Source organism: Bactrocera neohumeralis, chromosome 4 (genome assembly GCF_024586455.1).
Source record: "Bactrocera neohumeralis isolate Rockhampton chromosome 4, APGP_CSIRO_Bneo_wtdbg2-racon-allhic-juicebox.fasta_v2, whole genome shotgun sequence".
Lineage (NCBI taxonomy): Eukaryota > Metazoa > Arthropoda > Insecta > Diptera > Tephritidae > Bactrocera > Bactrocera neohumeralis.
Genome location: NC_065921.1, coordinates 70,942,118 through 70,964,023, shown reverse-complemented (window position 1 = coordinate 70,964,023; position 21,906 = coordinate 70,942,118). Strand labels below are relative to the sequence as shown.

General features: G+C 40.5%; 1 protein-coding gene across 1 annotated transcript in view; it reads left to right on the top strand.

Annotated features, from left to right (window-relative positions):
* The window catches only part of LOC126756082 (uncharacterized), a 65,413-nt gene that overhangs the window by 11,592 nt on the left and 31,915 nt on the right, over nt 1-21,906 (top strand). Inside the window, exon 2 of the mRNA XM_050468907.1 lies at nt 110-533. Within this exon, the coding sequence (XP_050324864.1) occupies nt 226-533 (308 nt within the window). The 5' untranslated portion in view covers nt 110-225. The remainder of the gene's footprint in view (nt 1-109; nt 534-21,906) is intronic.

Here is a 21,906-nt window from a genome sequence, read left to right as displayed (position 1 = left end):
ATTGTTGGCAAATGCTGGGCTCTGCAATTGGCTTGACTAATCCTGCAGAAAGCCTCACTCTTTCTGTTTGTTGCTGTGAAACAATTCGGATTTTGCATCGTACGAGCAGCATTGCCTAAATGCAATTTTACTAATTCACAAAGCGCATAAATTACACTTGCCAACGAAGCGTTGAAACTAATTTGAACTCTCGCACCGAAATTACGAAGGTCGTACACGTCGAAAATGCTGTTGCCAGGCCGAGGAACTCTTCACACGCCGCCGCTTGCATTGGCGCGCTTGCCGTTGCTGCTGCTTTTTGTTGGAGCCGCATTGTCAGCCCGTTTTGTTGGCGCGGCAATCGCCTCAGCCACGGACGATGCGACGCAAATTTTCGCTAATAGTTTGACGAGGCGCGTGTTTAACGCCGACAGCGGTGGAAATGGCTGTTCCGCACGCAAATTTCAATCGATGGCCAAAGCTATCGATGACATCGAGGATCTGGAATTGGATGTGCCGGTTAACATCGCTTTCGATAACCATCAGAAGAAGAGGTAGGTGGGATTTTTTAATTACTTTCAAAGCATATATATTTCATATACGTACATATGTATTTATTTGATTGTTATTTATTGGTTATATTGTTACATTCTTGTGCTTGCAATGTCTTGCTTCAAATTTTGAAGATAATTTCAAAAGACCAAACTTATAGAAACTCAGGTCTTTACTGTATAAAACTGGCAACATCGATATTCAGAAACCCCTCTTGTTTGTTTTTCATCAGCAAAATTCTTCGCCGTAAATAGGCACCGGTAGTAATCACTCGGTGCCAAACCGGACTAGAAGATCGATGGATGAGAATTTACCAATCAAACTGCCGGAGCTTCTATCGAATCCCTCTCGTTGTGTGTGGCCTGGCGTTGTACTGACGACCACAATTCCTCTCCTTTTGGACAAAGCTGGCTCTGCTGCGCGATTATTTCATTCACACAGTTCAATTTTTGACAGTAGAGGTCCGAATTTGAAACATGGCCGTAGGGGAACAGCAGTGGATGTTTCCACGAAAGCCGGTTCTAAGTAATCAGAACGGACCATGATTTTTATCCAGCCAAAGACTGTTTTACTCGGTACCATTTCTCGAAATTACTGCAGGGATGCTTTTAGTCGAGAAAACAACAACAACAGCCGTAGATGATTATCTGCCAATCTCACCAAACACCTTCTTGATTGTCGATACTGTCTGGCCACCGTTTACATTGCCTTTACGGTACCATGACCGATTTCGTTTCACTATGTTAAGTGATAAATTTTGTTCATCATTTTCCTTAGGGATCTCCTTCAACTAACAAAGCAACGATAATGCGATTTCGGTCCTCATCAGCAGTGGACTCCTTGATTTCCTTTGTAAGCTCCTCATTCGTGATTGTTGTACTGTTACCCATCTTAGCAAGTACGCAGTACAAGGCTTCTTGGCAAACCTTGCCTTCGCTGGGTCATCGATCTTCTCTGCTTTGTAGCCATACTTTAGTTACAGGATTTGGTTCCGGCTGCTGGTGTTGTTGCCTGCCTGGAACTAAGCTTAGCATCAGCTCCAGAGTTAGTGGCAACCTTAGCTTCTAGACCAAATTTAACTCCTGTCTTTGTGAACTCGTTGAAAACCCTGTCCTTTTCTCGGAACAACTAGCTCCATCCGGCTTTTTACCAGGACAGCTGGGCTCCTTTAATATTTTATTATTGCTGTCTTGATTTAGCTCTTTCTGTACCTCCAATCATAGTAAGACTACCCATCTGCATGCTGTCTTATTTAAGAGTCGCGAAAACGCAGATATAAAAGATCTTAGTTAGATACCTTTCAACTGCAATAGGGTCGAACTGTTAACAGACACACCCTGTCTTCGTCGTAATACTGTCGTATCTATTACCAGGCGGCACCCTCGGGAAGTATTCAGTGGAGGAGTTTCGCCAAATTTGCTTGTTATCGCTATAAAACGTGAGATACAGTTTACTAAGGCAAAATAATGGATAATATTTAGTAGAACTTACATTATCTCACTCAAGACCGCTCCGCTGACGAAGCAGCCAACGTAATCGGACACTTCTCAGTTGTCTTTGAAACCAAAAAAAAACTCGGTTATATAACAATTGTGTGAACTCTACTTTCATATTTAACTCACCTCACCAATTTAACCGTCACTTAGTTCAGATATATTATGGAATCCTGGATAACTTTTACTTTCATCAAAAGATTTTCACTTCTCTTGTGTTTTCAACATCATCTTTATACAATAAATTAAACATTTTCCCTTTAAATTTGCCACTTAGCCAGCGTGCCCTCTTAAGTATAAACAGCGCAGTGGCCCAATAAGTATGTAGTAATAAAAAGTTTCGGTAGTAAAAACTTTTACCGCAACCTGAAACCGAAACTAATAATTTCTGCAATGTGAAACATAAATCGAGCACTTTGCCGCTTATTTTGGCCATTCTTCGTTTTGACAGATACAACAACATGCATGCCATATATAGCAGTTCTAGACGCACATGTGAGCACGTAATGCGGATGCATTGCATTGGGACTGGAAAGTATGGTACTACTTATTTACAGTTACGAATTCTGGCGGGTGCTTCCAGCTGTGCCGCGGCTGACTGTAAAAGCAATTGAATTTGAAAAATGGCCGAGCGACGTGAGTCAACAACCAGCAAAGAAAATAATAAAACAAGAAAGCAGACCAAATTTTTAAATTTATAAATAAGAAAAGTTTAGCTGAGTTATAGTCAGTCTACAACTACTTACGATTAGGTATCATAATAGTTTTAACTCTCTGGTTTTTCTAGTTACTCAATGTGCTTAAGTTTCTTTTACTACTTGCTGATCAAAGCAGGCTTAGATCGCCTAAATATCGGTCCTTTGCCGGATACCATATCTCGCGGATATCGCTTCCTCATTTTGGTAGCAATGTTGTCCTTTACCGGATAAAATCATAGTCGATTTCGGTATCTTAGAACCGGTTGTTGTGGAAACTGCTTAATTTTTTATGGAGGCTTCACAACTTTGGCTGCATTGTTAGCCCTTGACGCCAAAGATCTTGCGAAGAACAGTTCTCTCGAAGGCTCCAAGTTCTTTCTCATCTAGGGTTCTCATCGTCCATGTTCATAGGATATAATAGTACGGGAATATTGAGAGACTTATAGAACGTAATTTTTATACAGCGAGAGAGATCTGATTACCTACTGATCCCAAAGTAGCGCCTGTTGGCAAGAGTTATTCTCCGCTTGATCTCCAGGCTAGGATTATTGGTGAAATTTATACTGGTTCCGAGATATACAAAGTCTCTAACTTTTTAAAATTTATAGCTACCAACATTGCTCAGACGCGAGGAAAACCTTTTGAGTGGAGAGGTACTTTGTCTTGTCCTCGTTCACCACAAATCCAACCTATTTGGCTAATTCCAAGCTTGAAAATGCTGTTCTGTCGGCTCTGTTGTCCCTACGATGTTAATATCAAATGCGTCCGCTGTAGCATTGCACTTTTAGAATAGACACCGCCGCTGTGGTTCAGATTAGCGGCATTTATCACTTTTCCAGCGATGTATTGAAAAAGTCCCACGAGAGACAATCACTTTGTCTAAAATCTGTTTTGGTATCCAACGGCTTGGAGAGGTCCACCCCGATTCTCAGGGAGCTGATGGTTATGCTCAATGTCATTCCGTACGCTCTCCTTTTTGGGTGGCGATCTATTTGTCAAGACTCTTGACAGGATTTGATATATTGTGAAAATCTGGTGGCGGATTTGCCAGGCTGAAAGCCAAACTGATAAAATCAGTGTATTTACAATGGTCTTAAGTCTGTCACACAATACTGCCAAAAGAACCATTTAAGCGAAATTAACAAGGCTGATTCCAAATGCACCTTTCCAGCTCCTCGCCGGAGCTTTAAACAGCTGAGCCGGTAATCCAGTGGCTTAGAGCTGATTTCACTTCGTCTTGGTCGAGTGGCGGGACGACAATGTTGTTGCGGTAGATTGTTGGTGAGGCTTCTTCTACATTCGTCGGAGCACTGCTTCTGTCACTTAGCAGGTCCTGGCGTTCGCATTAATGAAAACACTCCAGCTCTGAAAGTATTCGACGCAGTATCCGCCGAAGGAAGCAGAGGAAGAGGTTTACTCGATTGAAAAGACGAGGTGGAGATGGACCTGGCTCCACTTGGAATCTCCAATTGGCGCCAAACAGCGAAAAAGAAGAACGACTGGCGCGCTGCTGTATATTCTGCAATAACGAGCGTAAGCCGTGTCTACGCCAAAAATATATATTTCAAATTATATTACATTTTGTGCCCAAATAAACTTGAAGCGCCACTTAACGTATTTCACTACCTGACACTCACCCATTTCGAAACGCAAGACACCGGCGTGTGCGCCTTCCTGTTATTAGCTGTCAAATTTCTGTCACCACGACGACAACAGTATTAACGGTTTTGTGTCGTTGTTTGACTGTCTAGCGCCTTGCTCGCAATTACATTGACATTATTTCCAACTGTCAAAATGTTTACGACAATGGCACCTCAAAATCCCGCCACTACCGTTGTAAATTCCAACCCAACCATGGTTTTTGTTTGCCTCAAATTCGTTTTACTGTCAGTGGCGCACGTAATCTTGGGTCATCAACCGCCTTCTCGACCTTCTCCACCTTTACTATTTTTGTTGTTTTTTTTTTTATTGCAACATACATTGTCTGTGCTTCACTTCAACGAAGCTCGTTCGTCTCGTGTGCGGAAATTTCGGCGCAGGTTTTATGCTGTCAGGCACACGCACACAGGCACACAAACAATCGGAAGCGCCATCGACAAATAATCTTTTATGATCTTTCCGGTACGTGTGAACATTTTCCTATTTTCATGCATTCTATCTTTTTACTGCGTGTTTGCTTTTCCAATTCGATGATTTTATGAAATGTCGATAAGGTCATAGCGGAGGGCAATAATAGCAAAAGTGTAATAATAAAAAGTGTCAAATGTTAATCATAAAAGAATTTACGAGTGCGATAATAAAAGTGGATCCAGAGTTAAAGATGTGTCCGTGAGTAGTATATAAAGGCAAAAAAATCTATTTTCTCATAATAAAGGGAATTAAAAACTGTTGTGTGAAATTCATTAAAATATATTAGATCGAGAAAACTGAAGGAAATGTCTAGAGCAGTGCAACAGGGAAACAATGGATCATCTCTTGTGTCCGCATTGGCAAGACTACGCTGTAAGCATCTGGGGTCCCCACAGTATGACACACTGAAGGAGATATCGTCAGTGATCCCGCAGTGTCTGTTAAAATTCGCGTCAAACGATGACAAATCCTCTTGGACTTAGCAACTGAACTCCATCTGGTATTGCAAAGGACCAAACTCGTCTCTGCGTGGTTTATAGGCTAACCCCACTAACCTCAACTAACCTATTAAAATATATTATAAAGCTCTACAAAAGTAAAAGGGTTTGGATCATTTTCATGTCAATGAAATGGTAATCTTCGAGTTATATTCACTTATAAGTCATAAATTTCATCCCTTTCTGGTGTACTGTTTGTATACAATATATTAGACGGGAATATAACGGCATGCACAGTGATTTGACAAGATAGATCGCCATTGGACACATTTTCAGTGCAACAAGCTAGTTCTAAAGTGCACAAAGCTTCTTCGCTCTCCTGAGAAGGAAACCGGGTGTTCCAATTCCGGCAACGCGAGAGGGCCCTGCGATAGCCAAGCAAGGAAGGGTTGAGAACTAAATGCGATATAAGGCGGCGGTCGAGATATGATCCTTACCTAACGGAATAGGAAGTTAAATGATTGGCTTGCGCCAGAGAGGAGGTGAAAACCGGCCGGGTACATTTAGTCACACGCAATTGTTGCAGTGCCTCGATTCCAGCGTCGTGCAAATCGCATAGAGGAGCACATCGCTAAAAAAGAAGCAGCGTTGATAAATAGCGAAACAAGGGCACCATTGAAAAAGAGAAAGTACAAAGATGTTGAAGCTGAACGTCAAGAAAACGGAGGATAAGCCGACAACGTCCCAAGCAGCGACAGCAACCAGTGGGATTGTAAAACGACATCTGATCGTGGCGCCCATGTACCGCAGTAATCCGCTGAAACAGATGTCACTGGAGCGGTGGAAAATAGTGGAGATGAAGCTATTGGAAGCTCTCTTCTCGAGAATGGACTCAGAACTAAACGTACAGTAGTATGATGGAGAGCTTATAAAAGTAACAACCAATGGAAAAAGGTTCAGACGCTCGCTGCATTGTGCACAATGAGAGCTCATAAGAATCATACTAATGACTGCACTTGAACTAGTGCCAAACTGGCTACCAATCACATATAGAACCTTCGGGCATAGCCTAGAGGGCAATGGCGGTTTGGCAAGCAACGACTACATGTTTCCACTTTTCAATTGACAAAAAAAGGCTTAAAGCAAACATAGAAAAAGATGGTTGGCGCAAGGGTATATTAGCTGCTCGCAACATATTTAATATTTCTATGGATGACTCGAAAATGTTGGACGGAGTTGGTGCTTTCATAACCTATTCAGTGATAAGCATAAGACAGTCTTTTAAGCTGCCGGATCACTTAGTATACTTCAAGCAGGGGACATAGCTACAGGAAAAGCCACGGAGTTGGCCTTTAATGAATCAGTGGACAATTTTACAGTCAACATTTTTATGGAACAGACAGCAATCAAGACTTTAACCTCGTTTTCTTATCGGCCAGAAGTGTCTTGGAAAGCAGTGCAATAGTGGAAAATGTCGCCAGCACCAACTGACTTCACTTCTACTGAGTGCCAGGTCACAGAGACATCGAGGGTAATGTGATAGTGGGCGAGATTGCCAAGAGTGTTAAACGACTGCCATCCGAAAATGTGATCACAATTGGAAAACGCATGCATTTTCTATACGTCAAACTGGACAAGAGCATGGTTGGGAAAATACAAATACGATTGAGCGATCTACCTGGGTGTAGAACTGTAAAAGTCATGTGTAAATGCGTAGCTCTAAGCCTACCACACCAACCTACCTAACACCAAAGTTGAGCTCCAGAAGGATCTCCAAAAAAGGTGACTGGTGGTGTGAGAAAGGTTTTTCTGAACAAAATTATTTCTAAAAACAAAGAACTATTGTAATTATTAGGGATGAATACATGTAATGATTAAAGGATTACTCAATATTGTTTTTTTTTTAACAAAGTTACGTTTAAAATTGAAATTATTATCAAAAACCTTATAACGGGTATCGCTTCACTCTAAGGGCTCTTTAAAAGTTCCAAGAAGATTCGAAGTTTTCGAGCCAACTTTTGTTCAGCCATGAGGCACATTTCTGCCTCAATGGATATAAGTATAAACAAGCAAAATTGTGTATTTGGAACGAAGAGCAATCTGAAAAGATTCAAGAGCCGTCATTTCATAAAAAATAACGGTTTGGTGTACTTTAGGGTCCGGTGGAATAATCGGCCTTTATTTCTTCACCTTAATTGTCTCAGTTAATTGACCAAACTATTATAAGTACAACCCAAGATCTAGCAGAACAATTAACAAAGCTGTAAAATTTTCTCCGTGCTATAAATACCAAATATGTAGTTGCCACCTTCATGTGAATATAAATACAAAATTATGCCAAAAATTCAAATTAAATTTAGGCAAGCATAATTTAGCGCAAGGTTAGTCAATTCCACCTATACAAGCTGTTATTAATACCCATAGTGGAGAACGAGCAAGGCAGTGCGTTCCCTGATGTGTCAGACACTAATTCACTCGGCTATAAGCATTTGTCAAAAAACAAAAACACCAAAAAAAAAAACCAAAACTAAAACTAAAACTAATAATAAAATAGCATCAATTACAAGAATGATAAATTTCGGCGATTTAATTGAAACAATATTTCATTTTTGCCGCCCACAAATCGCGAGTCATTGTCAAATTGCATAGACGCTGCTCATCAAAATATTAAAATTGTACATATTTAATTGCTGTGCGAACCATTTGGCCAACATGCCATGACGAATCAACATTTTTGTGCCTTTACTGTGCACCAGACCAAAAGAATCGATTCAGGCGCCCAAACTAAAAACGTGTCAAGAAAACCAGGCGCAAATCTATTTTCGTGACAACAACGAATTTACAACCTTACCGAAATAATTAGCGAATAAAATCCTGTGTACGCCACAACATACTATACGATATAACTGTATATGTGTGCATTGACATTCTGGCGAATCGAACTAGTCAATTCGACACTACACGGTGGAGCAATTTGAATAATGGGTTGTCAAAAAAGTCTTGCGGTATTTTTATTGAATTTTTTTTTAATTGAAATTGAAATGAATTTTTGATGACTCATGCCCAGCTCTTGACCGATGCTACGGCTGCAACTATGCCGGTCTCTTTCGACCAATTCAGCGATTTTATCGCAATTTTCGACGACAGGCCTTCCGGAGCGTGGCGCATCTTCGACCACCTCTACACCAGAACGAAAACGTTGAAACCATCGTTGTGCGGCGGAAATGGAAACTGTATCGGGTCCATAAACTGCACAAATTCTATTGGCGGCTTGAGATGCATTTTTGCCTTTATCGTAGTAGTAGTGCTGTAAAATATACCGTATTTTCTCTTTATTTTGCTCCATGTTTGCGACGCTATAACTCACGAACGACTTTAAAGAAACGACAATCAATCAAACAAGTGTTAGCGCGTGAAATGAGCTTTTCAAAAGGTATATCATGGCCCTGAACTACGCGCTTTCAGCGCCAACTAGCGAAAAAACCGCAAGACTTTTTTGACAACCTATCATATTTTTTAGTAAAAATATTTTAATATTGAAAATTTTGTTTTCTATGGTTAGAACCTATTGAAATGCGCGTCTAGCGCTGGCATCCTCCATTCTGAAGGATGATTATTTCTCATAAACTACAGAACGGCACTCCATCTGTCATCGCTAAGGACCGAAACTGGTCTATGCGTGGCTCACGAGTATAAAAAGCGGTATCGATACAAAGTTATAGTATGAATATATTAAACAAAGGGTGATCCATTTCGAGGTTCCATACTTTTATAAAGAAGAAACACAGAAACTTAAAATATAATGGGGAATGTTTAATGTCATTCGAAAGAACGTTCTTTGGCATTTATTTTTTGAAGATTATCGCTTTCGAATGTTGGCTGCGGCTACGTCTCAAATGGTCCATCCATTGACCCCAATTTTCGATGACCCGTTCGAGCATTTTGACTGGTAAATGGCTAATGGCACGCGTGATGTTTTGCTCCAAGGCTCGAATCCAAGCCGGATCGCCGCAGAGACTTTATATATTCCCACAGGAGAAAGTCTAGCAGTGTGATATCAGACGACTTGGATGTCAATCGACCAGCTAAAAACGTGAAATTATCTGCTTCTTCTTTCAATAAATCCCTTGATTGATGGGATGTGTGGCGCCGTTTTGTTGAAACAAAATGTCGCCGAGATCACGAGCTTCAATTTCAGGCAACAAATAGTCGGTTTTCATGGCGCGCCAGCGGTCACCATTGACGGTTACCTTCTCACTGGCATCATTTTGAAGAATGATGATTCCACCGGCCAAGAAACCAAACCGAAGCCGTTTTTTTTAATGAAATTTCAGCTTTTGAATCTCTTAAGGTTATTCTTTGTCCTAAATGTGAGAATTTTGCTTATTAACATACCCGTTGAGCTAGAAATGGGCCTCGAAAATCTTGAATATTTTTGGAACTTCTCAAGAATCCATAGAACAAAGCAATATTTGTACGGTATCTGGGTACTCGCAACCTTACCCTAAACTAGACTCGGCTACAGCATACCGTTAATGGCATTACTATGTATTTGATTGCCTGTTACCACTGTGCGGCGGCCAATAGCCAACCGAGAGAGACATGTCGCGACATCGAATGCGTAGTGAATGAAATCACAACAATCAACAAATGCGAATATGCTCGTAATATTTGCACTCTACATTTCAAAAACAACAAAAAAAACTAGCAAAAATGCGAAATAAAATTGATGCCAATAATAAAAATGCGCCAAATAAAAATGCCGGTTTAATGAGTGGCCGAAATAGGAGCGCCAACTGCAAGAACAACAATGGAGCCGAGCAAGCATATCAAAAATGAACATATCCACCGACGCTGTGCGTATGTGCATGTGTGGCTTATGTAGCTCATGGGTAAATGCGCTCATACAGCGCGTGGGGAGGGGCGTGGAGCGCACCGACGCCCATCTGTCTGTGATGCGTAATTTTAGTATTGCCACGTAATTGCAACAGAAATGGCTGCAAAAAAACCGAAAACTGAAACAATAAGTAAGGTAGGGCTCGATACGAGTGCAACCGAGTACTTAATACTCACACAATTTACAAAGAGCGGAGCCGAAAACTCAACCAAAGGAGAAAATGTAAGATGTGGATTATAAAAAAAAATCAATCAGAAAATCGGAAATGTGCTAACATTATATTAGGAATATTCGGTTTAGATCAAGGTAGGCAACTGGTCTACCCATATGCAGCTCTGAACCATATTATTTTTTATTGACCGACATAAATTACTTTTGGAAGATCTTAATTGATTGCTTTAACCTTTCTCATAAGTCAAGAAGATGTCTTCATTTTAGGAAGATAGCTTACACATTGACCGATATATTCGATATAGGTTAGGTGACGTTAGGTAAATATGTTGATTCTTTCTGAGGCCACGGAAATACTACTTGAACAGCTAGAGACGCCTGTTCGTTGTGATCCCCAGAGTATGTAGTCTGCTGAAATAGCGGAATTCTTTACATAAAGGGTCGTCCTTTTGGAGGTTCCCTACATTTTCAAAGAAAAACACAGGAACTTCAAAATTTAAGGGTAAATGTTTATTATCAGTCGAAAGAATGTTTTTTGGCGTCCATTTTTTGAAGATTTTTTTTCGTTTGCCATGGGGTCTCTCATCCGAGGCTGGTTATAACTATTCACTGGGGGTGTTTTTTTACGTGGCGGGTCCCAAACCCAGCGCACAACCCTATGTAGGGGATGTTTCGCCATCTCACTTTAGCTCGCTTTCGAACGGATGTTCTTAGGCTACCCAGAGAATACTTGGTCAAAGACCGGAAGTAGTGAGCTGCTTGAGCCATGTGTAAAAGAATCGTTTCTGGCCACTCCCAAGTGAATGGCGATCAGAGAACTTTCCTCACTTGCGTGAACTTCTACACATGACTCCAAGATTATCTCTTTTAATTATAGGCCGCGGCCACGTCTCAGATCTTCGATCCCTTGAGTCCAATTTTTGTTGACTCGTTCGAGCATTGCGACTGGTGACTGGCGAATGACACACGTGATGTTTGCTTTCAAGGCCTGAATCGTAGTGGGATGGTCCACATAGCCTTAGACTTTACATATACCCACAGGAAAAAGTTTAATGGTGTGATATCGTACGATCTTGGTGGCCACCTAGCGGCTTAAATCGTGAAATTATTTGCTCACCAAAGTGTTTTCTCAATAAATCCATTGCTTGATGGGATGTGTGGAAAGTCGGTTATTATATGGCCATAACGGCATCATTTTTGAAAAGTATGAACCAACGATTCCGCCGGTCCATAAACTTTTCTGGATGAAATGCGGATCTTAATTCTCTTCGGATGAATACGCTCCAGTACTCTCATACCTGATTTAAGTATGTGAGTACTATGTAGGGCCCTAATTTTCTTTGCATTTCATTATGATATCTTATGTATTGACCGACCTATGTATGTATGTGGAATAAAGTATATCGAAACTTTAAAAGTCCTTTTATTTATAAATAGTTATAAGATTCTCTAAGCCAATGACCCGATTTCACCCATTTTTAGGAAGAAGCTATAGTAATAGGAGGAAAATACGTTCTCTAAGTTTCATTGTTCTATCTTAAAGATTGAACTATTTCTGTCTCTATTTTTAACAAAAAGTTAGGCATGGGCTTTGAAGTCCAAATATTCGATATCAGGGGGTCGATAATTTGAGACGTTAGATGTCATATCTTAGATGTACAAAGTTTTCTTCCGATAACTTAGCTGGTGTTTGATTTGTCGACTGTAAAATAAAGGCGTTTGATCGAATTTAAAGCTTTGTTAGTAGGCAAGTAGGCGTGGTTGTATAGTATTTCGATTTTGTTCATTTTTACACTGTGAGATACATTATAATGCGAAATTGGTTGAATGCCTGCTGAGATATGGGATATCAACTGAAGGTGGACGGTGCCACGCTTATTATCCAATTTTCATACCGACTCCAATGAAGTTCTTTCGCGCCATATAAAATGTGAAATTTAATCAATTTTAGTGAGTTATCTGAACTAAAGATGCTCGACTTTCCCAAGCGATATCGCTTCGCTTTATGGGCTCTTGAAAAGTTCCAAGAACATCCAACGTTTTCCAGCCAAATTTTGTTCAGCGATGAGACCCAGTTCTGGCTCGATGGGCATGTAAATAAGCAAAGTTGCCGCATTTGGGTTGAAGAGCAACTTGAAGAGATTCAAGAGCTGCCCTATCATCCAGAAAACTTACTGGTTTGGAGTGGTTTGTGGGTCGCTGAAAACATCGGTCTATATTTCTTCTAAAATGATGCAGGTGAGAACGCAACCGTTAATAGTGACCGTTATCGCGCCAATGATAACCAACTCTTTGATGCCAGATGATGATGATGGTGAATAAAACTATTATACTCTGCGGCAACATGTTGCGAGAGTATAAAACCGAATGCAATGCCCAATGAAAGAGTTGAAAAAGGCTCACACTAACTGGCCCATAAGGTGGTGCTGCACACACACACACACACAATGCAGAGTATTAAAATAAATTTCACAACTAATGATACGAAAATAAAATACAATGCGACGCATTTAAACGGAATGCAGGCGCTTTTGATGTTTTGCTATTTGTGCGCGGCAGGCGGCAGGCGGAGGGCGGTGAGGTGGCGAAACATGTGCATCACATGTAAATACTTTGTGTGGCCAACGGCGATTTCCGCGTTTGCTGTGTTCGCACTTTGCTAAACGCAATCGCTAGTTCGTGTACAAATATATGCAATATATTATACATATATACACACATATATATACACATACATACATACATATGTACATATATATATTTAATACGACTATTTTGACTATGGAAAGCGCGCTGCTTGCCGCTGCTGCTTGGCTCGGTGGCCGTATTCCTGGCTAAACAGTTTTACTCCAACAACCCAGCTCCTTGGGGCGCTCGCAAGCTTTATGCGCCTCCCGGCAGCAGCGCAATGGCACAGCAACAACCATTAGCGATGAATCGATTCCTGGAATTATATAAATAAATATTGCACAAAAGAGTTCAGACGTTTAATTAGTCAAAACAAAACAAAAAAAAAAACAAAAAACAAATATGTGCCAACGCACCAGCATACACATATGTATATACTTACATATACATATGTACATATGTGTGTATGTTCGCTCTGCTTATGCTTGGTGCTGGAGCGTTAAATATGAAACATAATTCTGGTAGTGATTTTTATGCAAATAGAATTCTGCCGCGTGTACGAATTTGTAGCGGCTCAAATTACACACAACAACATTAACACAAAAGCAACAACATTTTACGCGATGTTGCAACATCCATATGTAAACACATATGTACATACATATGTATATACGATTTTTTATTCGAACATAGATTTGTATGTTCCTATAGGTAAATGTATTATACGACAAACACTAGTTTAAAAAAGTGGACTTTAGGGCTAAATCCAATCGTTCGTTTGGTGTCACCGAACATTTTATACTCTCGCACGATAAAGTGATAATCGAGATTTCATTATCCGTCATTTACATATTTTTCAAATACCGTATTTTTGTAAAGTTTTATGCCCTATCATCATTGATTCCTAATGTACATATACTCGTATTATACAGAAAAGGCATCAGATGGAATTCAAAATAGCGTTATATTGGAAGAGGGCGTGGTTGTGAACCGATTTCACCCATATTTCGTACATGTCATCAGGGTGTTAAGAAAATATTATATCCCGAATTTCATTGAAATCGGTTTAGTAGTTCCTGAGATATGGTTTTTGGTCCATAAGTGGGCGGCGCCACGCCCATTTTCAATTTAAAAAAAAACCTGGGTGTAGCTTCCTTCTGCCATTTCTTCCGTAAAATTTAGTGTTTCTGACGTTTTTTGTTAGTCCGTTAACGCACTTTTAGTGATTTTCAACATAACCTTTGTATGGGAAGTGGGCGTGGTTATTATCCGGTTTCTTCCATTTTTGAACTGTATATGGAAATGCCTGAAGAAACCGACTCTGTAGAGTTTGGTTAACATAGCTATAGTAGTTTCCGAGATATGTACAAAAAACTTATTAGGGGGCGGGGCCACGCCCACTTTTCCAAAAAAATTACGTCCACATATTTTCCTCGTAATAATGCGATCCTTTGTTGCCAAATTTCACTTTAATATCTTTATTTATGGCTTAGTTATGACTAGAAACTTTATAGGTTTTCGGTTTCCCGCCATTTTGTGGGCGTGGCAGTGAGCCGATTTTGCCATCTTCGAACCTAACCTTCTTATGGAGCCAAGGAATACGTGTACCTAGTTTCATCATGATATCTCAATTTTTACTCAAGTTACAGCTTGCACGGACGGACTGACGGACGGACAGACAGACATCCGGATTTCAACTCTACTCGTCACCCTGATCACTTTGGTATATATAACCCTATATCTGACCCTTTTAGTTTTAGGACTTACAAACAACCGTTATGTGAACAAAACTATAATACTCTCCTTAGCAACTTTGTTGGGAGAGTATAAAAAAATCCTACGATCAGGCCGGGGATTATCCTTTTATAAAACTAATTTTTTTTGTCCGATTGATTTTAGGTGAATCTCCAAGGGCTTATGGTTGTCACCACCTTTGTTTGGAACAGGTTCAACACAAACAACTATAACTTTGAAAATTAAATTTTTTTTTGAAATTTTCGTGGCTTCAGGTTAACACATTCTATAATAATGCGATTACTTTTATAAAATAACACGATTTAATAGTAAAAAAAAATACTGAAAATTCTCATTTTTTCGTGCCTCTGACTACCCCTAACCCCTTAAGTCTCGACCTTCCAAACGCTGGATAATCAAGAAGGAAGTGATGAGTTGTTTTCGCCGTATCTTCTTCTATACAGCCTTTGCAAATGACGTCTGGTAAGATTCCCAAACTTACAAGATGGACGTCAATATGGCAATGGCCTGTTAAAAGCCGCACAACTAGGGAGAGGCTAGGCTTACTGAGACTGCGACCGATTTTTAGCCAAAAGGCTTTTGCTACAGCGCATGTACCGGTGGTGGCCCAGCGCTTGCCAAGCTTCCGCGAAGCCTATTTATTTAGTAGTAGAACATAAGAGAATACGGGAGCATCTACCCCCGCTTCCATTCTACTGATAGCGGTTCCAGTTTGCCTGTCCTTGCTAGCTCATCAGCTTTACAATTTCCTACGTTTTCGCTGTGGCCTGGCACCCATACCAGTTTTATCACATAGGCACTCGATACTATTGGTAGTGAGTGTAAGGTAGTCCTTGACCAACTCTGAAGGCACTGTTAATGAGTTCAAGGCTAGTACCGCCGTACTGGTATCTGGCTGGATGGTCACTTCCCTGAAGCAGACTGTATATCTATTGCTACCTTAACGGCTGCAAGCTGACTTGGAAAACACTGCAAAGGTCAGGAAGTATGAAGCTGGAGTTAATAGAAAGATATAGGAGGAGATAGGACGTGCTAAAAATTTTAAATTGATCTACCAAAAACTGAGGACTACTTCGCTGGATTAAAAGGTGAGAGCTCATGGCGCTTCTGATGAGTCATAATCGATGTGTATGGCTTGACTTTGTCATGATAGAGCATATTTTCTTTCCTATTGGCCTAAGCTGACTGCTTCCGGGCGATTGGTTACTTCAGAAATCCAGTTGGACCAATCGATCCTTCTGATCATCAATCCTAGCTTGACTACAATTTTTACCGCCTGTAAGTGACTCACTTTTCGTTATCAGTCTCCATTCGCTTCAATGGAAAATTGATCCATGAGGTTTACTGTGAGTTTGCTAGTGGAGCAGCCTTATATCGAGCTTCCTATACCCACGTAAGCGGTGTCTACTCCAATAAAGAAGAAGAAGGGCACTCTATCGTGGGACGGTCTGGGTCAAAAACACAAAATTTCGCTAGTAGCCTCTATCCTTTGCGAGGTCACACAAGTGCAGATAAGTCGTTATGTATTTAGACCTTGTATTTGATGCTTGGGCGCCCTTGTTTTCATTGTCCACCCACGGGTCTGTAATCCAATGAGCTTTTCATTGGAGTATCTTCTTCCATGTGGACGGCATGACTTGACCAGCGCATTCATTGGAATTTTATGCACTTAACTATACCCGTGTAGAGCTCATACAGTTCGTGATCCCATCTTCTTCGATATTCGCCGTTAACACAGACGGCTACAAAGTTCTTGCGGAGAACAGCTCTCTAGAATGCTCTAACTGCTTTGGCATCTTGGTTCATCATCGTCCATGCTTCTTTGCCATATAATAGAACGGGCATAATGAGAGACAATAAAGCGTAATTTTTGTGCTGCGAGAGAGATCTGCTTCTCAATTGCTTACCGACCCAAAATAGGCACAAGTTGGGAAGAGTTATTCTGCGCTTGCCCTTCAGGCTTAGATTATTTGTGGAATTTATACTGGTTCTATAAAATACAAAGTCGTTCCCTTTTTCAAATTGCTGCCTACTGTGACTTAGATCCACAGAGGCGAGGAATCTTTGTGCGTGGCCTCTGGTTACTTTGTCTTGTCCTCGTTCACCACAAGACCAACCTCTTTCGTTTCGTTCAAGGCTTTAAAAGGCTGCGCTGACGGCGCTGTTGATTTCAGATTTTAATATCAGCTGTGTATCCCAGTAGGATTGAATTGTAGAGCAACTAGACTATGTCATTGTGGTTTACATTGGCCGCACATATCACCTTTTTCAGCATTGGCTTTAGCATAACCAGCGTAGAAGAAACACAGACGGCTGAACTTGTCGATCGCTTAAACATAAGCACTTACGAACATACTATATAATTACAGATATGTATGTACATACACATATACCACTGTATAACACGTTCAAGATGATGGAAAATTTCCCGCGCAAAATGACACGATTTTCTGCCATTAAATCTTTGGCGATCAATAACAGCAAGCATAAATATGTATGTACGGATAGCGAACCGCGTCCATGCGGACTTGCGTACGTCGAGCTGACGATCAACTTACTGTTCGAGTGAGTTGACCGAGTGGCATGAATGAGCGTGTCATTGCAGTCTTGAGCTCTGCCGATTGAACTGCGTTTACTACTAATGAAGTCGTAAAATTAGGTTTTACGATTTGTTTACAAAATATTATGGTTTCGTTTTGAAGTGCCGGAGAGACCGATTAGTTGATTTTATTATACACATACATACATATGTATGTATTGGAGGTATCTATGTAGATTTCATGGTAAATATATGTATTTATTTTTGCTTGTATCTAAACACTGTATGCGGGGTCTGTGACCCCTTACAAAAAATAGGGATTACTTTTTATGGCACACTTTCCCAAAGCTCGACAAAAGCCGTTTGGATCGGTTATATTGATAAGTTTAGGATGTATTACAATCACCTCGAACGTATTACAATCAAACGAACGCATCCAACCTATTGACCTTCTCCGACTTGAGTGGAGGAGTGAGAAGGATGTGGCTGGCAACCACGTAGAGTGGAGATCCTTCAGTCGCAAAGGCTTTTCAAATGCAGAGATTATTCTACGAGAAGTACAGATATGAGAATTCATCTTTCTACATTGTATGGAGTTCATTGAATAGTAAGACCGTAAAACAGAAACTAATTGACGTATTGTGCGTCCTCAATACGAATAGCACACCTTAAGGTATTCGCAATTGTTTAGGCTTATGCTTTCACAGCGATTAAGTCAGTCAAGATCTGATCAAGATTTCCAATTATTTGCTGTAAGCCACACATACTACTCATCAAGTACGTTTTTGTGAATTTATAAAAACAAAATATATTCGGTTGTCGGTCTCCTGACTAAATTGGACGCCATGACCTAGATCACAATATATTACAATTGTCCTTTCTGCCTCGCGGTTAAGAAATTCACCGAACGTCAGTTATAGAAACTCTTCGAAAGAACACGTGGTTTAAACATCGCAATCTTCCTGTCAATTACTGTCCCGTCTTTACGAGATCAAGGTGTAAACACCTCGAACCTCACATAGTCAGACATTGGTAAGCGAGTGGGAAAAGATATAAAGGGCTGAAGCCAATTTGTATTGACCATAAGGCGCTTTGTCGACTTATATGAACTAATTACAAGAGTTCTTTTTTCAGCTACACAAAGGGCTGTATATAAAGTGGTTATAAACAGTGGTAGACCAAGGAACTAATTTATATATATGTATATATATATTTTTCCGTAGTTCCTTGGTGGAACATTGGGCCTCAATAAACAACTTATAATTAATTTTATTTACAGCTATAAATTTAATTTCTCTCCAAGAATAACCACTTCTCTGTGCTTCTGCTTCGACTTCCCGTCTCCAGGTGTTGGCGTCTTCGGCTTCCTTGCGGATTCCAATCTAGCGCTGTTCTGCTAATGTCGTCGTGAGGCTTTCGCAGAGTGTGACCGATCCATTTCCATTTACGACGTCGAATTTCGATATGGATCGGTAGCTGTTTGGTTACGGTCCAGAGGTTAGCATTGCTATTAACGTTAGGCCAGAATATCCGCAAAATTTTTCGAAGACATCGAATAAAAAAGAATTGCAGCCATTGTAAAACATTCGCTGCAATATTAGCGGTTAAATTCTTTACAAAGTTGCTGTAGCTTAGTTGGTTCTAGCAATGAACGTACATTCCAGTTTCCTAATCGTAATCTATTTTTCATGCTGAAGGTCTTCATCAATTTATCGTTCTTAATCTTAACTTTGTTTTTTTCGGTTTCGGTAATCAGAGGGTTTAAGATGAGTAAGTGATTATCCTGCTGCATCCGAGCCTATTTCCGGGGCTGCCGGTTTCGTCTCTAGGCAGGTAATGGCGTGGGAATTTCTTCCTCGCAGGTGCTGAGGTTATACCGCCTTTACTTGTCGTCAGAGCCTCGTTCGTAGTGAACAGGGGATACCGCGCGAAGGTGAGGTTGACGTTTGGGAGGGATATTCTATATATTCGCATCACCAACCCCATTTGCCCACTTTTGGTATTAGCTGAATGGCCCCCATAATTTAACGTATCATAATCTCTTGTACCTAGCCGACTGACTGATCACTTGAAAACTTATGAGCTCTGCAGGTAAAAAAGTACCCCACTTAAGGAAACTGAATTTCGAACGCTTTATGGGAAAAGAAGACCGGATATATGTAAGTAGAGTAGGTGTTCCAGCGTCTCTATTATGACTACTTCCCTGCACTTTCTGAATGTAATGTTGTTTTGAAGTCCCATCCGGCTGGCATATGATATCAGTAGGTTGTCATTTGACAGTCATTTCGAGACCATGTCTGTAATAATCCTCCCCAACATCGCATGTAAGGATCTATCGAGCTCTATTATCTATTCTGTAAAAGATTAAAGCCCACCGTCAACAAAACAATTGGACTTTGTCAGTGGGGCTTGGTTTGGAAAATCAATAACTGGCAAGATATTCACCTTACGACCGGGAAATAAGGATCGAGATTTATCACCCCTTTGTCCATGTCGAAACTGCTTTTGACAGCATGAAAAGGAGCTGCCTTTATGTCGTTATGTCTGATTTTGTGTATCCCTACAAAACTAAAACGGCTGTGTAAGCTGACGTTGGACAATACCAAAAGCTCCGATAGGATCGATAAGGACCTCTCCGAGCCGTTTAATACGAAACGAGGTTTCAGTTTCCCTATTGTACGATTTCTTCATTCTAGTAATGGAGAAAATAATCCGAGCTGCAAAGCTGAATCGAGAAGCCAAAGGAAGAGGAAGACCTTCACTCCATTAGAAAGACCAGGTGAAGAAGGACCTGGCTACACTTGGAATCTCGAATTGGCGCCAAATTACGAAAAGGAAGAACGACTGGCGCGATGTTGTAAACTCGGCTATAACTGTATAGCGGTGTCGTCTACGCCAATAAAGAAGAAGTGTGCAAAAATCATCCGTGTTTTCTTCGGAGCTTTTGCATATCTTACATACTTGTATTTATCAGCTTAGTTTTAACAGTTTAATAGAAATTTTATTACGAGACATAAAATTGTAACTGTACATACCAGATAATTGCCTAGGTTATTACAGTGTTCGACAAATTCTGGGTCATGTACATAAGTACAGTTACATCTACAATAGTTTTTGTTTTTGTTTTTTTTTTTATTTTTTTTTTTAATTTTTTTTATGTGATGCGTGATTGCCGAAAGCGTTGCACTGAGTAAACGTTTTCCTGCTTCGAATTAAACTCTTGGCGCTGCTTTTGTCGCTGGTCGCATTGCTTTTACGGCAGTGACTTGATATTACGTCTTTTTTTGTACATTTCCATAGCACCGTTAGTAAAAACATTTTGCGATTTTGCCAAATATTGCACCAGCCATATTCGAGGACACACGAATCTGCTCCTCATAACGCAAATACGTATTTGGCACGCGACACGAGACACTGCCGGCCGACCGGGGAGGAAGTAAGGAAGTAATGCGCTGCAGTTAGAGATAAATTTTACGCATTGACACTGTTGAGGTTATTTGAAAGTTGCTACATGTAGATGGACTATTTGATAAGTGTTGTTATTTGTAGAGATTTCAGATTTCTTGTCTCCACATCAATATGCAATATGCGAACATATTTTGCTGATAAACATTTGAAGAGTCACATGTAGCGTTTCGGATGTGTAAATATGTAAACGTAATTCCACTTGTACTTTCATTGTGAACAAATTTTAACCTTTACATCTCAACCTCATTAACTTCTAGGAAGCCGCTATTGCGGCGATAAGAATAAAACAATTGGGAGGTTGGAATCAGCAGAATTACGGACATAGTGCAATACTAAACAAGCTCACCATTAGTAAATCAGACTACATTCTCCCAAAGCTAGATTTGAATAGACACTTCCAGGTTAGGATACCATATAGACGAGAATGGAGAAGAGGTTCAATAGGAGAGGAGGATACCATCTCAGTCTATACCGACGGGTCCAAAATGGACTGCGGAGTAGGCACGGGGGTATTCTCCGCTGATCTAGGCATATCTCTCTCTATACGTCTACCAATCTCGGCTAGCATCTTCCAAGCAGAAGTACTAGGCATAGAAAAAGCCTGCGAAGTTCTATTAGAAAACCACGAGAATATACATTAAGCAACTATATTTACGGATAGCCAGGCGACGCTCCTGGCCTTGTCTTCACCCATGACAAATTCCAGCATAGTTGACAACTGCAAGAGAGCACTAAGCTCAATAAAAAACAAGCACCAACTAGACTTGATCTGGGTTCCCGGCCACAGGAACATTTTCGGTAACGAAAAAGCAGACAAGTTGGCAGAGGTAGGAGCTTTCCTCAACGCATCCGAGGCGGAGCTAATACCAAGCCCGCTAGGATCGGTCAAAGGAGAGATCAGTAGACAATTTCAACAAATTGCAAACAACAGGTGGAAAAACATTACAAAATGCGTCATAACCAAACAATTATGGCCAACATATGACAGGAAAAGAACCAACGACTTATTAAATAGGTCAAGAAAAAGCATCTACAGAGTAAAAGCTACCACAACAGGGCACTGGCCATTTGGGGACTATGTGTCCAAAATGGGTATGCCCTACAACGACATCTGCCGAGGATGCGGAGTAGCATGGAACAAGGAAACAATTTTCCACTT